At 55.6% G+C, this 16,156-nt stretch overlaps 1 protein-coding gene across 2 annotated transcripts in view; it reads left to right on the forward strand.

Annotated features, from left to right (window-relative positions):
* Positions 1-6,332: 6,332 nt before the first annotated feature.
* The window catches only part of OPN1LW (opsin 1, long wave sensitive), a 23,805-nt gene continuing 13,981 nt past the window's right edge, over positions 6,333-16,156 (forward strand). For both annotated transcript variants that reach the window (XM_029239869.1, XM_029239868.1), the window contains exons 1-5: positions 6,333-6,511; positions 9,430-9,726; positions 12,079-12,247; positions 13,273-13,438; positions 14,723-14,962. In XM_029239869.1, coding sequence (XP_029095702.1) covers positions 6,400-6,511; positions 9,430-9,726; positions 12,079-12,247; positions 13,273-13,438; positions 14,723-14,962 — 984 coding nt within the window. In that variant the 5' untranslated portion in view covers positions 6,333-6,399. The remainder of the gene's footprint in view (positions 6,512-9,429; positions 9,727-12,078; positions 12,248-13,272; positions 13,439-14,722; positions 14,963-16,156) is intronic.

Raw genomic sequence — 16,156 nt, forward strand, 5'->3', positions numbered from 1 at the left:
TCTTGTTATGGGTGTTTTACCACAATTTAAAACCTAATTTTTTAAAAAGGATAATGAAGAGATTTCTGGGTTCAGGTAGGAGTAGGGAGCAGCAAAAAATCCGAACTCCCCCACTTCTAAAAGCACAGAAACATAAAAACGCATGAAACTCCCTCCACCCCCAATTCACGTGTTTCGGGGAACCAGAAAGCACAGACAACTGGCAACCAGAAGAATCTGTACGACCAGAAGCCACTAGGGTGTGGCGGGGCAGCAGGGCGGCAGGAAGGGTCCCAGGCGTCCCCAGGACGCACCGCCTGGGATCCAGCCCATCGGGACACGGCCCACTGCCGCGCGGGGCAGCGGTGGGCAGATCTGAGGGGGCTCAGGACCGAGGCGGTGCGGGCGGAGGGATGGAGGAGGCTCAGAGAGCGGCACGGCCGCGCGGCGAGGTCTAGCTGGGCGCGCGGCACGACGAAGCCAGGAGAGGGCGCCCGAGAGCCGGCGCGCGGGCCCAGCGGAGTCCCTTCCCTCCCCCGCCCGCTCAGGGTCCCCGCGCCGAGAGCTGGCGGTTAGGAAAACCCGAGTCGTTTCACTCGCAGCGAAACATTTTGCGCGCCAGCTTGGACTCAGAGGCGTGCACACACTCCGCTGCTCTCAGGAATTCTGTTCGATGCTCAATGTGTCGCGAGTGTGGCCGGGGGCAGCCCCTCAAGCTGTCTCCCGTGTCCTCTAGCCGGTCCCCTCCCAGCGGAGCCTACCCCGGCTCAGCGCCCCATCGCCGCACGTGCTGCAGTGTGGATCCCCTCCCACGGGAGGTTCCTACAGACCAGATGGTGCCTCAGGTGTGCAGGGGCGGCTCCCAGAAACCCCAGGCGCTTAAGAAGTGACTGGCCCTGGCCCAATGCAGCTTCAAGCTCAAAGCCAAATGCGTGGTTGGCCTGTTTGGAGTGGACACCAATACTTGCGAAGGGACAACACCGCTGTCATAGACCCACACGTTCCCCTATCAGAGACTTCAGTGCCAACCGTTTAACAACTTCGTGTATTTTTAGTCGCAGGGGCCGATGGGGTACACCGTTGCCAAAGGTGACTTTTGCCATTTTAATTTTGTCCTGCAGGAACATACATTCACCATGGATGTGATGTCGCTGACAGTGTCATGGGAACTTAAACTCAATCATTTCTAGATGTACAGTTCAGTAGTGTTACACTTTGTGCAGCCAGGCTCCAGAAAGTTTTCATGAGGCAAAACCGAAACTCGGTCTCCATGAAACATTAACTCTACATCTCCCTTACCCCAGCCCCTGGCCCCTACCCCCCTACTTTCTCTGTCCTTTTGTAACTGGCTTTGAAGAATATCTCTCTTTGAAGGCTCTTTCTGTTCCAAAATAGATAGTTTAATTACAGTGGAAATTCTGTACAGTTTAAGACTTGGCTCTGAACTGGATTATAACTATGGATCAGATTGGAAATAAAACACATTTTTCCAAGTAAAAAGAAGAAAAATAACATTTAAAACACAAGGAAGAAGAAACAAAGAAAGAAAAAGCAACAAAACCCAACAGGTTTTTCTAGAGTAAAATTTCATAATATTGCAAACGAACGAAACTGTGTTTCTTCTCAGTGGTGATCATATGGGGGGTGCAGGCATGACAACTTTTAGTCCATTCAAATTTCGGATATTTGCAGCAAACGTTTTAAGCTATCACTTGTTAATTCTGATGTTGGGGCAGGAATAAAGACTTCTGGGGATGAGCTGCAAAGACGTGGGAATTACTGATGAAGATGATACAAAAAAGTCACAGTCCGGCCCAAAATTATCTGAAGCCTTGTGGGGAGGAGAAACAGAACAGAGGCAGTCCTTGTGGGCAGCTTTGAAGCTAGGGCTTCAATGTCTTCATAGATACAGAGCCCTTCAGATTTTCTATTTCTTCTCGGGCTCATTTGGTTACTTTGTGTTTCTCTAGGAGCTTGTCCATTTCATCCAAATGTTCACATTGATTTGAATCAAGTGATCAGCACGTCCTCTCTGGAATAACTTGGGTTGAGGTGCCGGCCCCTTCTCATTCCTCACATTGGACATTTATGCTTGGATTCCTGACAGTCACACCTTCCCTCCACCAGCCGCACCCCCATTGCCCTGACTTCTGGGCTGCAGACAACTCCATCCCTCTAGTTGCTCAGCTCCCAAGCTATCCCCCAATCCACACCGTTGCCAGGCCTGGGGCCCCTCCCTGCTGGGAGCCTTTACCCTCTTTCACCTGGATGCCCAAAGGGCCTGCCACCCGATACGATACCGCTGCTTCCTGCCTGGCCCCCACCACTCTCAGAACAGCAACCAGAGGGAGTTTGTTAGCATCTAAATCACACCGTGTCACTTTGCACTCAAAATCGTAAAATACTCTCCATTTCATTCATAGTGAAAGGTAATGCTGAAAACGGGCTCCGGACACACAGTCTCTGACCCTCATCCCCTCTCTGACCTTCCCTTTCTTAGTCTCCACTGGCTCACTCTGCTTCAGCTCCCCTGGTCTCCTTACTGTTCCCCTAACACGCCAGGCACGCTCCTGCCCCAGGGCCTTTGCACTACTTTCTGGGCCCTCTCCTGGGATGCCCTCCTCAGTTCTCCACATGGCTCCCTCCCTCCTTTGAGTCTTTGCTCACATGTCCCTTTCTTGGAGAGGCCCAACAGGCTGCCCTATGAAAACGGGCATCCATTCCCTCCCCAACCTCCACAACCCGTTCTCTTTCTCTCATTCTCCATCCTACTTATCACAGCTTATTTATTATGTCTAGTGTTCATGTTGTATTCTCCCTGCCCCCAACTAGAATGGCAGCTGCAAGAAAGCAGGGATCTCCATCTGTTTGTTCACCTGGAGCCTAGAACACAGCCTGGCCACCATAGGTGCTTGCTGGGTCGCTGTGGAATGAATCGCTAGAACTTTTCAAGGATGACCTCATTCAAGCTTTCCAGCAAGTAAATGTTATCCCCATCTTCCCGACGAGGACACACCCCCCAGAGATGGTGACTGATGTGCTCAAGGTCACAGAGCACGGCAGAGGCAGCACTTCGGGAGGCCCGCAGCAGATGGATGGGGTGAAAGCGTGGGCCTGAGGTGAATGTCTGCAGACTAGACTGAGGAGGACCTCTCGGCCAGTTTGGGGGATCAGCCACCTGGACGGGTGAGGAAAATCTGATGCTTGTCGGTTCTGAGGTGAGTGATCGGGGACTTGGTGGGACCACCACAGAAACGGGGAAACAGCCCACCCCTTGTCTTTGGACTTCATATCTGTGGTGCCTGTTTGCAGATCTCTGAGAAGCTTAAGATGGGAGAATTTTCCCAACAGAAACCAAAAGGGAAATGGAGTCATATTTGACCACATAAACATGAAAATTCAGTGTATATAAATCTTTTCCAAACACAAAGTCAAAGGCAATGGATGATCCTTGAAAATACTGTGCTAAGTGAGATAAGCCAGACACAAAGGACGGATACTGTAGGACTCCACTTGTGTGAGCTGCTTAGAGCCGTCGGGTTCCTAGGGACAGAAAGTAGGATGGGGGCGGGGCACGGGCTGGGGGAGGGGGAGGGGGGCTAGTGTCTAATGGGGACAGGGTTTCCCTTGGGGAAGATGAACAGTTCTAGAGATGGATGGTGGGGATAGCTGCACACCAACCTGAATGTACTTAATGCCGCCCAGCTGGGCGCTGAAAAAATGGTTAACGTGGTAAACTTGATGTTATGTATATTTTGTTACACTAAAAAAAAAGGTCAGGGCTTCCCTGGTGGCGCAGTGGTTGAGAGTCCACCTGCCCATGCAGGGGACACGGGTTCGTGCCCCGGTCCGGGAAGATCCCACATGCCGCGGAGCGGCTGCGCCTGTGAGCCATGGCCGCTGGGCCTGCGCGTCCGGAGCCTGTGCTCCGCAACGGGAGAGGCCATAAGCTCCGCATCAAAAAAAAAAAAAAAAAAGGTCAAAGGCAAATGGCCAAAGGATTCCTTGCCCTGTAGCTGTAGCAGCCACCAGCTATTAAAGACAAAGCCCCTGGTCTACTGGCCACAGCCAAGAGCTGAATGAAGGTGACGGTCAGCTCCCAGGGCCCCTGATCAGCACCCCCATGTCGAGTAACTTCGGGGCAGTTGGATTAGAGACAAGGCTGACATCTCATCTTCCAGCCTGGGCAGGGCGCCCCAGCTGGAGCGAGGGCGGGTGACCCAGGGCCGAGTGGAGGGCCTGGCCTCTGCCCAGGGGGCCGCTGCCTGACGCACGCTAGCCTCCGGGCTGGGCCCTTTCTCCCCCGCCCCCCTCCTATCTCTCCTCACTCACATTTTGGCCCCACTCACTTTTCTTCATCTCCCTCTCGAGAGCCCCTCCCTTTTTCTCCACGCTTCGCCGGAGTGCAGGACCCAGTGAGCTTTCGCTGGGCCTCGGGAAGCACACGTGTGCGCCCAGGTGCCAGGGGACTTTCCAGGGCAGTAATCTGCTTTTGGCTAAAACTGGACCTGATCTTCTGTTAGCCCTAATCATCAATTAGCACCCGACTCTGCAGACGGTCCAGGGGAGGGTCCAGGACTCACTGCCATCGCCACCTCCTCCCTTTGCCCTGTCCCCTCGTTCCCCAGGGTCTTGGGGCAGCCCTGCCACTGAGCTCAGTCATTGGTGCCATGCTGGACAGGGGCATGCTGGGCAAGCGGTGGGCCAGCTCTGGCTGGAGGCTTCACAAAGGGCTTCCAAAGGGCCCGTGGCAGCCCCGTGAGGGAGGGGGGTAGGCAGGGGCAGGCAGGATGGGTCCTCTCCCTTTAGACAGAAGGTGAACCTGGCCTGAGAGGGAGGGGTCACCCCACTCAAGGCCACCTGGCCAGTCCATGGCAGTGCTGGGAAGCCAGTGCTCAGAAGGGACCAGGTTGAGCAGGTGATCCCAGAGGGGGCCCACCTCCGGCTCTCACATTCTCAGGTGTGCTGATTCTTTGACTCTGGTGGCGGGGGGACAGGCAGAGCCTCCGGGGATCCAGGAAGAGGGAAAAGCATGGCCTTGGAAGTCAGAAGAACCTGGGGTTGAGCTCTAGGCATCTGACCTTGTGACATCGAGTGCCATCACACATGCCATGTTCGCATTGTGAGCCCCTCAAAACCCCTTTCAGTTCTTTTGGTTACGTACCCAGAAGGAGAATTGCTGAATCACGTGGTAATTCTATTTTTCAATCTTTGGAATTGCCAAACTGTTTTCCACAGTGGCTGCACCATCACCATCTAATTTTAGAATAGTTTCATCACCACCAAAGGCATCCCCATCCCCGTTAGCAGTCACTTTCCATCACCCCCAGCCCAGCCCCTGGCACCACCAGTCTGCTTTCTGTCTCTGTGGATTTATCTATTCTGGACATTTCACATACACAGAATCATAGTGTGAGGTCTTCTGTGTCTGGCTCCTTGCACCTAGCATCACGTTTTCAAGATTCACTCATGTTGGAACATGTGTCAGAATTCCATTCCTTGTAATGGCTGAATAATATTCCATTGCATGGATAGAGGGCATTTTGTTTATCTGTTCAGCTGTCGACTCACTTTTGACCTTTTGTGAATAGTGCTGCTCTGAGCATTCCTATTCACCTTGTGTGGAAACACGCAAGGCTGCGGAGTTGGGCAATTAGCAGAGCTTTGCTTTTGAAGGCAAGTCTAGAGCGAGGCTGTAGTCACGGGCAGGCCAAGGAAAGCTTGTCAACTCAGGGGAGGGAGAGTTGAGGTGGGGTCTGAGGGCTTCTGGGCACGCTCAGCTGCTTCGGGAGGGCTGTTGGGAGGGCCTGGCTGAGCTCCCTGGTGACGGAACGAGCTGCAGCCCACGGGGAGCAAGGCGGTGGGGTGAGGGAGAAGCAAGATGCACGGCGGAGTCTCTCCCACCCCAGGCCTGTCCATCCCTTCCCAGGGAAGGAGCCCCACTGGCACGACTTGCATCCATCTGGGCCCCTGAGATGGTCTGACCCACAGGGAGGTTCCAGTCCCAGGCCTCAGCCCCGCGACGTCACTCGGGGAGCAGCCGCTGGGAAAGGTGGGTCTGGGCTTCGGGCTGAAAAGCCCGACACTTGTGCCTGCCCGGCCTAGGAGCAGACGCTGGATGGTAGAAGGGAAGAGGGGACAGGGAAACAGCAGCGAGGGCCCACGGCAGCCTCCACAGCCACCCTGGCTCTGAGCCCGGCTCCCAGCAAATCCCTCTGAGCCGCCCTCGTGGGCTCGCCTTAGGAGCCAGGAGGCCCAGGGGTGGGGAAGTAGGAGGTCTAAGTCCCAGGCCCAATTAAGAGATCAGATGGCGAAAGGTTTGGGAGCTTTTAAGGTGAGGAGAGCTGGGCTGGTATAAAGCACCGTGACCGCCGGGCAGCGCCAGGTCCGCAGGCATCGGGGACAGGGTTTTCCAGAGCCATGGCCCAGCAGTGGGGCCCTCAAAGGTTTGCAGGTGGGCAGCCACAGACCAGCTTTGAGGACAGCACCCAGGGGAGCGTCTTCACCTACACCAACAGCAACTCCACCAGAGGTGAGCGAATAGGTGCCAAGGCTGGGTCACGCTGGCTAGAACGGCCCTCCTGGGACACAGGCCCGAGTGGCCTTCTCTCTTAGCCTTTATGATAACATGAATGGGGGGATCCTCTCTGAATGTAAAAGGACACCGTAATATCGAATATACACTTTCAAACCACATGGGCTTCCCAGACCCTCTGAGAATTCCTGTCCCAGGAAAGCTCATGAACTCTTCCCGTGTGGCCCCAGACTGCTAGTGAGCGCTCAATACACTCATCCCTGAGCTTCCAGGGAGGGAACTGGGCCTGACTCATCTTTGCATCTCCCAAAGCCAAATGGAGGCCACCAGCAGGAGTGACAGGCTGGGTTGGCCCGCAGGAGGGTGAGTGACTTCGAGAGTCTAAGGGGAGAAGAGACCGTGGTGGTGGTGGCCATCTTGTCCCAGTTCACGCCCAGAGCCCTTGGCCTCTGGCGGTACACGCTAGGGAAGAGGCTAGCTCGGCTCCCGGGGCAGCTGTTCTGCTCCGAGCTGTCCCAGTAGAGAGGGCTTTGGCCCAAAAGAAAGCCGAAAACTCCATCGAGGCAGCCCGAGTTCTGCCCTGGGCATGCCAGCCCATCAGAGACCTGAGGACTGTAATGACCCTCAGCCCCTGGCCCCCCTCCCCGGGTCCCTTCTTCAAACCAAAGACCTTCCGTTCCTTTAAGAATGTCTCACGTGCTGCAGTTTCCAGAAGCCACACCAGCTCCTTGACAGCCGTGAAGTTCACCTTGACCTGACTGCACCCCAGAATGTCCTCGATGTAGACACAGCAATGCTCTCCCTGGAGGCCCACGGGGCTTCATCGATGCACAAGATTCCTTATTGTAAAATTTTTTCAAAAGTTCAAGTGTCTACCAAAGTAGAGGGGAGAGTATAATGGCCCCCGGGTATCCATCACTTGTCTTATTTCATCTCTAACCCCCTCCACTAACCACTCCTGCCGATTTCTGGAAGCAGATCCAAGACATCACATCATTTCCTCTGTAAATCTTCGGTAGGTACCTGTAAGAAGAAAGGACTCTTTAAAAACACTACCACAAGGTCATACTTTTAGAGGTTCCCCCTCAACCTCCTTGCAATTTATTTGTTGAAGAAAGCGAGTCTGTTGTCCCCAATTAAGAGATCAGATGGCGAAAGGTTTGGGAGCTTTTAAGGTGAGGAGAGCTGGGCTGGTATAAAGCACCGTGAAGGACTGCCGGGCAGCCAGGCGGATGTGTCCGGTGTTTGGGCGAGCCCGCTCCATTAGGAGGGGGTCCCTTTTTCCACAGTGTTGGTAGTTGCTGACACTCAATGCCAGGACCCATTAAACCACTGGGGATTTCGAAATGGTGACACTGGGATTCTTCTGACCCTGTCTTCATTTATTAGCTTCACTACTTTGATAAAGAGAAACAGGCTCTCACATGCCATCGGGTTGCCCAGGGATACGGTGTGCGTGGGAAAGGCAGAAGAGATGCTTGAGTCTCCTTCTATTTCGCCCAGTTCCAAATAGTGACTTGGTTCCCCAATGGAGCCAGTTGGGTTTGACCTCTGCGTCTCCTTTCTCTCCCACTAAGAATCGTGTTCTTAAGGGCTGTGGGTAGAGTTGGAATTAGAATATCATTTCGTTACTCATTTGCTTTATCTCAAACACACTCAAAATGGTCTCAGAATGATGACGCCAACACTATCGCCAACAACATCATTACCCAAAGCTTAACCTTTGGACAGGTCTTTTCATCCTTTGGGAACATGCCACCAGGCTCGAATAGGCAAACTAGCGTCTTTTCGAGTCCCTGCGAGTAGCCCCTCTCTATGTGACCATGCCACCGAGTGCATATGCGGTCAGGTCCATTTGTTTTATTTTTGATTTTTCAGGGATTGCTTTTTAAATTTTAATGTTGTTTTATAATTATGGAATAAAATATTTACAAGGCTCCAAATTAAAATCTAGAAAGCAAGGTATACTGGAAGAAATCTTGCTTCCTGCCAGCCCCCATATCCAATTCCCTCCCGCCCTGTATTTCTCAGGAGACCCTTACCTGGGAGTTGACTGTGATACCCTTCTTGCACTCATTTCTTCACAGAACTAGACCTGAAACTTCCAGGAGAAGGGGGCAGGCTGGTGCACCTGCTTTTGCTTCCCATGTTCGGAGCGCTCCTGTCCCTTCTGTGCCACACACGGCCCTCGTCCCTGCCTGATCCAGACTCCATGGGTGGTCCAGGAAGGACGGTTGGGCTGCCTTGTTTTGAAACCGTCCCAGCCCCTCTCACTTGCCTGCACGCCGGAGCGCTCCACACACCTCCTAGTTCCAGATGCTCTGCTCACGCTAACCCATTGGACTTTCTGGGTCAGATGTGCTGGCAACTTGGGGGGTTGCTGTTCTCGGGCCCAGCAGCAGCCCCAGTGCCTTCCCTCTGCTCCCTTTTGCACAGAAACGGGCACTACACAGGTGTCACGTAGTCAAAGGCCTGTTCCTTGGGAGCCCGTGGTATCTAGCGTGGTCACAGATATTGTTGGCAGGTTTCTGGGAGCTCCCTGCGGTAGGGGCGAACGAGGCCCAGGCACAGAAGGGTTCGGGGGAGAGGACCAAGCCAGCCAACCACACTCCAGGAGGCCGACGTGGCATATGGCGGGGCGCAGATCAGACGGGGGCGCGGCACCCGGCAGCGATGATGAGGGGTGCTGCCTTGTTAAGTTCAAGGATGCCCGTGCAGGCATCTAGCAGGCCGTGGCCTCGAGCTTGAGAGACGGGTTGGAGGGAAGGTTGTCTGCAGGCGGGCAAAGCTAGAGGGTAAGACCAGTCGCAAAGGTGAGTGCGGCGGGCGGAAGGCAGGAGGGCTGAGGGGAGATTCTGATGGGGTGAGGGGGGCGGCACAGATGTAGCTGTGCCCTCTGTGTCTCCTGCCTCCAGACCCCTTCGACGGCCCCAATTACCACATCGCCCCCAGATGGGTGTACCACCTGACCAGCGTCTGGATGGTCTTCGTGCTCATCGCCTCCATCTTCACGAACGGGCCCGTGCTGGCAGCCACCATGAAGTTCAAGAAGCTGCGCCACCCTCTGAACTGGATGCTGGTGAACTTGGCCGTCGCTGACCTGGCGGAGACGGTCATTGCCAGCACCATCAGCGTTGTGAACCAGATGTACGGCTACTTTGTGCTGGGCCACCCCTTGTGCATCGTGGAGGGCTTCACTGTCTCCTTGTGTGGTAAGCCAGCCGGGGCCTGGGCACAGCCTCCCGTGCGTAAAGGAAACACTCACGCGGCAAAATCCGCAGGTGTGCCTCTGGGGCGTGTTCAAGGCACATCTCTGAACGGGGACAGACAGATCCACATAATCTCAGAACAGTGTGGGAGGGGAGGCCTCCGAGATATTGAAACTAGATCCTACCAGCCCCATTGCTAATATCTCCGTGGGTTGTGACCCTGTTCACGTCAACTTTGGCCATAAGCACCTGCGCTCCCGGCTCCGTGCTGTAAGGCATCTAGGATGCTGCACACAGGGGCCAAGGCCTGCGGGCCTCCCATCCAGACAGTGAGCACATGGCACCACCAGTAGCCTCAGAGGAGCGTGACTCGGAGGAGGCGGCGACGAGGGAGCCGAATGTCGACTCAGCGGGACAGGAAGGGGCACAGACAGCTGGGCTGGCTGGGTGGCCAGAGCGCGGGTGAGCACACAGCGGGCGGCAATAGGCCCCAGGACGGCACGCTGAGGAGCGGGGAGGAGGGGGCCCCGTGGGGAGACCGGGAGGAGGCTGGCTGACGGCGCGGAGGCTGAACAAGGGAGCGAGGGCTGAGCCAGGGAGAGCAGGGTGTGGGTCTGCACCGGGTGCCCGGCAAGGCCAGGGTGGCGGGGTTTCCTTGCCAAGGGCCCATGAAGAAGAGGAACACAGGCGGGCCTGACAAGGCCAAGGTCGCCTCAGAGGCCCTTGCACCACGTCCCCAGGACAGAACCAAGGGCTGTGGGGTTGCAGCTTGGCGTCCACCCGAGATGACAGGGAGCCCAAGGGCCACAGCACTCACCACGTGCAGCCTGTCTCCAGGCCCCCGGCCATCAAAGCAATGAAGGCTTGCAGCTGCCTTCCCATTTTTCAAGTTTCCCAGGGCCAGCTGGTCACAATGCCTGGGTCCTTAGCTTCCACATCTAACTTGGGTTTGTCTTGTTACCGCCTGAAGTGATCTCCAATTCAGATCCTGAGGAGACGAATGACAGAAAGACACTAGGACTAGAGGGACAGGGGAGCGGGGACCTGGTCAATGACTTGAATTACTAGTGGTGCCAGCTCCACCAGGTTACTTTACCAGGGAAGGTTAGGCAGAGGAAGTCCATCCCAAGTTCCAACACGCCATGCACCTCGGTAGCTGGTGCCTGGCGCCCCTGGGTGGCTCCTCGCTTACGCCTGTCTTGCCTTTGTAACTGCTCGAGGTCTGCTCTCGGGTCACCAGTTTTGGGGACACAGACACCCTCAGCCCTCTGGGGAAGCCCATGGACTCCTTCTTAGAAGAACTTTGGCAAATGTGCACAATGAGATCCATAGGATTACAAAGGAAGCCAATGATGCTGAAATATAGTTATCAAAGTATTAAACACTAGTGACATACTCCTTCATTAAAAGTATTAGTATTGGGCTTCCCTGGTGGCGCAGTGGTTGAGAGTCCGCCTGCAGATGCAGGAGACGCGGGTTCGTGCCCCTGTCCAGAAAGATCCCACATGCCGCGGAGCGGCTGGGCCCGTGAGCCATGGCCGCTGAGCCTGCGCGTCCGGAGCCTGTGCTCCGCAACGGGAGAGGCCACAGCAGTGAGAGGCCCGCATACCACACATACAAAAGAAGTATTAGTATTAGCAGTATTTTTAGAAGTATTCGTGACGCCATTCTTTATTAAGGTATCAAATAACTGTATCTGGCCAGACAGTCACTGAAATGTCAAAGTAGTAATGAATATAGTCATATTGGGAAATGTCTGCCACCCCTGTAAAGTGACCAAGTCACGGGCACTGCTAATGCTACCACACCGCAATGGAAGTAAAGAAGGCCAAGTGTCCAGTAGAGCTTAGTGGAAACAAAGACATCATTTTCCCCACCCCAGCTCATGGAGCCCCGGATTCCATCCACAGACCGCTGCATGGTGGGCGGTGCTGAGAGGCCCGGGCTGAGGGGAGGCCTGCCCACTGGCAGGAGGGCACAGCTTTCTGCACACGTCCTGTTTCCTTGCTCTGGGCTGGGCCTGCAGTACCTCAGTGTGGCCTCACGTGTGTACGTGGCCGTCAGGAGTCGCACTGACCGCACCACAAGAAAGGCTGGTGGCCGAGTAGAAGAGAGATGGGAAGCGAGGTGGGCCATGAGGCCGAATCAGAGAAGGCAAGGGGAGGCGGGTGCAGGCCCAGTGGGGAAGGAGCCGGGAAAGCAGGGCTTAGAGAAAGAAACTGACCAAGAGACCCGCTGCTTCCCGGACCGGAAAACACTTTTTGGAGAATTAGCTTTTGCAGGTGGGGGGGGTGTCCTCTTGATCTTGAAAAGCGTTGACTCAAAGCCCTCCTCTGTCTGCTTCTCCCCCTGCAGGGATCACCGGTCTCTGGTCCTTGGCCATCATTTCCTGGGAGAGGTGGATGGTGGTCTGCAAGCCCTTTGGCAACGTGAGATTTGATGCCAAGTTGGCCATTGCGGGCATTGCCTTCTCCTGGATCTGGGCTGCTGTGTGGACAGCTCCACCCATCTTTGGTTGGAGCAGGTAAGGGTGCCAGGGTGCCAGGAAGGCGATTCGTTTAGAGCAGAGCAGGGAGGGTCAAACTCGTGATTCCCTTTGTGACCTTGGGGCAAATCATTTCCAGTCCCTGGGCCTTTGTGGCTCCACGAGTAAACTGAGGATGGACCTGACTCTCGCTGAGACCCCTTGGAGCGCGCACTGTCTGTGAATGCGTGACTCTGCCTGGCTGCAACGTGGAAATGGGCCCTGTGGTCCCCAAGCCTCTGGAAAAGTCTGTTTCTCCCAAACAGGAGCAGCTCATGAGAACCCATAGAGAAACGCTGCCGGCTGAGGCCACAGGCACATTTGGATTCCAGAGCCCTCTTGCCTACTCTGCCCCAGGCCTCTTTCTTGCACCTGCTGAGGGGCCCCCTTTCCGAGGCTCCTTGGGTCGTAGGTACACCTGGGCTGTCGGTTACAGTGTCCTCTCCAGGTGGATCCTTTGGGGGAAGTCCCGCATTTCCGAGGAAACGGCTCAGGTGTTTGAGGGGGCTGGACGGGACAAGGCCGTTGCATTTGTATCTTGCACTGCAGGCTGGTGAACAAGTTCTTGTGGTGCCTGGAGAGGGTGTGGTCTTTCTTTGGGAAGCTGCCATCAGTGCGAGGAACCAGGCCCTGTCTGTCCCCTCCTCATGCTCCCGTGCCCACAGTGGCTGCGACTGTTGAACACGTGCTCATTGAATCCTCAGGCACCCTCTTGTCTTAACACCTGTGAACCCCTGAGTAAAAAAAGAAGGGAACGTGAGACCAGAGACGGACAAGGATTTCCTAAGATCCTTCTGAAGGGCTTCCTTTGGGGGTGATGAAAACGTTCTGGAGCTACAGACAGAGGTGGCGGTTGCACAACGTTGCGAACGCACTAAATGCCTCCGAATTGTTCACTTCATGTAACGTGAATTTCACCTCAATAAAAAAGCCCAGCAACCTTACCCAAGTCAGTGGTGTGCTGGGGCGGGCAGGGGCTCGGGTCCCTGCCCACTTCAGGACGGGCTGCCGGCCCTTCTCCCCAGGTACTGGCCCCACGGCCTGAAGACTTCGTGCGGCCCGGATGTGTTCAGCGGCAGCTCTTACCCTGGGGTGCAGTCTTACATGATCACGCTCATGATCACCTGCTGCTTCATCCCGCTCAGCGTTATCGTGCTCTGCTACCTGCAAGTGTGGCTGGCCATCCGAGCGGTGAGCCCCACACCCCCCCAGCTTCACCCCTGCAGGCAGGCTCATGAACGCCAGGGAGGTCTAGGCTGGCACAGAGGACCGCCCAGTCCGCTCTCCAGCCCCAGAACCAGATATCTGGAATTGCCAGAATCTGCCAACGCCTTCGAGGTGGCAGGCGCAGCCCTGGCTCCCTCGGCCTCGCCCCTACAGGGTGGGAAGGGACTGCCCGCCTCCTCGTGGAGGGACCCAATAAGGGACCACAACTGCATTTCCTCCTGATCCCGGGGGTGGAAAGCCAGCCTCTGCCATGGAGTGGAGCACAGCCGGCCAGATCCAGAGGCTAAACTTGCCAGTCAAGGGGTGTTTTGCAAAGGCGGCTACCGGAGCGCTCGCGTCCCGTTCACGTGCCATCTGCCCCCCAGACCTGTACTCCCCCCTCCCCCCGGGAAGGTGATCCCCTGGTGTGGGAAATCAGAGCGAAGCAGGAGAATGAGATCGGGGTCCTGAGCACCGTGCGTACGTTGTCCCTCTGTCAATCAGCTTGCCTACAATCAGCCATCTGTCCCCGTTGGGCTCCTGCCTGGCACAGGGAATAAGAGGCCTCTGGGGCGGCACCTTTCCTCTACGAAGAGGCTTGTGCCCACAATCGGATCAGCATGTGCTTATGAGCTCTTTGTGGAGTGGAGGCCACGGGCTGGAGCTAAGCTCCCCCGACCTCACTGCCTTCAGTGTGTGACCTGTTCCCTCCTCGCTCCCCTCACCGCGTTGGCGGTCAGGGATCGGAAGCTACTTAGCCGACTCCCACAGGTATCCGCACACAGCTGGGTCCGAGTGAGCTCTGGGCTGCGCAGCCCAGGCTCCAGAATGCGCTCCAGCCCTCAGTCACCCCTCGTCCCCATTCAGCTGTCTGCCGCCGGTCCCTGCCCGCAGCAGGTGGCGGCCGCCCCTGTGTCTTCTCCTGCCCGGCCCCTCAGACCTGACCATGGGAGGGGACACTCTGGTAAGGGACCAGGTGAGGCTAGGCACAGCCTCCTTACCTCCTTCACAGACTCCTAACAGGAAGCAAGCTAAGCCAAGAACTCGGCGACGCAGCTCAGGGCTGTCTTAGCCAAGCCCAGCTGTGCCACCTCCAAGCCTGGAAGAGCTCCCACAAGGCTGGCCCCACTCGGGTGGCCCATCTGCTTCTCCCCGCTACCCTCCCTGACTAGCTACCCAAGCAGCAGCAACATGGAATCCCCTGGGGTACGGAGCCCTGAGGGGTCCTCCCACTCAATGTCCCCGGGGGCCACTCTCTGTCCCCCCCAGGTGGCGAAGCAGCAGAAAGAATCCGAATCCACCCGGAAGGCGGAGAAGGAGGTAACCCGCATGGTGATGGTGATGATCTTTGCGTACTGCCTCTGCTGGGGGCCCTACACATTCTTTGCATGCTTCGCCGCTGCCCACCCTGGCTACGCCTTCCACCCTCTGGTGGCCGCCCTGCCATCCTACTTCGCCAAAAGTGCCACCATCTACAACCCCATTATCTACGTCTTTATGAACCGGCAGGTAAGGCACGCAGTGGACAGAGCAAACTGGAAATGGACCCCGGAAGAGCCCAGGGATGGCCCCCACCTGGAAGCGTGTCTGTGGGAAGACTGACAATGACCCCCAGGACAATAACCGGGGAAGGCTGAGCATGCGACCCAGCCCCAGCCAGCCCTCCCTCTGGATCCCTTTATGATCTGGGCCTGAGGGTGGGCATTTCCTCCAGTGCACTGAGTGCTGTGTGCCCCTCCCCTCTGCTGGCCTTTGGGCGAGCCCGGAGCTCAGACAGCCTAGGATTGCCAAATCGTGTCTATATGTCCCCTAGGCATGCCCTCCTTGATTTCATAGGACACAACTCTTCTCTTGAACTTAATCTTTCCATCTTCAAACGCTAACAGTGACCAGGACACAAGGAGGCCCTTCTTGCCTGGGCTGATCTTTGGCTGCTGTGACTTCATGGGTTAGTTCAGGCAGGACACGCTGTGGTCCTGCTAGATGGCAGCCCACAAGTCCCAGGCCTCTTAGTAGGTTACGGGTGATTCAAGCTCACCATCTTCCAAGTGCAATTTGCCTGATTCGTCCTCGAATCCATCGCATCCACTTCACTAAGGTGCAGCTGTGACGTGGCTTGAGGATGACCAGCAAGGTCTGCGGGTCAGAAATACCACCCCCTCAGGGGCGTCCCATCTCACCATGGTAACGTTTAAGTATCAAGTAGGACCGGCACCACAAAGGAGTCCCCAGGACTCCACTGTTGGCACCTCAACACCCAGAGCATAGCTCTACACCTGACCACTGTTTCCTGTCTTTCACATGGGTCTCTTTTTAGGTCTGGCTTTTGGTTGTGGAATCCTAGGCCATCTTGCCAAGTATTGTCTTTACTTGAGCCTTTCCATTCTCTCCTTCTGGAACTCCCCCTCCTCTACAATCATCTGAACTTCCAGACTCTCCAGACTTTCGAACTTTGCTTTCACCCTTTCCACACTGTTATCCCTTCCTGTTGCATTCAAGAGAGAATGTTCTGGAATTGAGCTCCACAAAGACGTGGAATTTTGCTCTTTTTGGTTTGCTGCTGATGCCCCGAGGACACAGTCTAGTACAGAGTGGGTGCCCAGTATGTAGATTGTATCTCCTATCATCACTGAGTTAAGAACAATGCTTTGAGGATACAAAGCAGAGGCATTTGCTGTATATTTCGGGCCTCTTCTCGACTAC

The sequence above is a fragment of the Monodon monoceros genome, unplaced genomic scaffold (assembly GCF_005190385.1).
Source record: "Monodon monoceros isolate NGI ecotype Baffin Bay Population unplaced genomic scaffold, NGI_Narwhal_1 Super_Scaffold_22, whole genome shotgun sequence".
In the NCBI taxonomy this organism is placed as follows: domain Eukaryota; kingdom Metazoa; phylum Chordata; class Mammalia; order Artiodactyla; family Monodontidae; genus Monodon; species Monodon monoceros.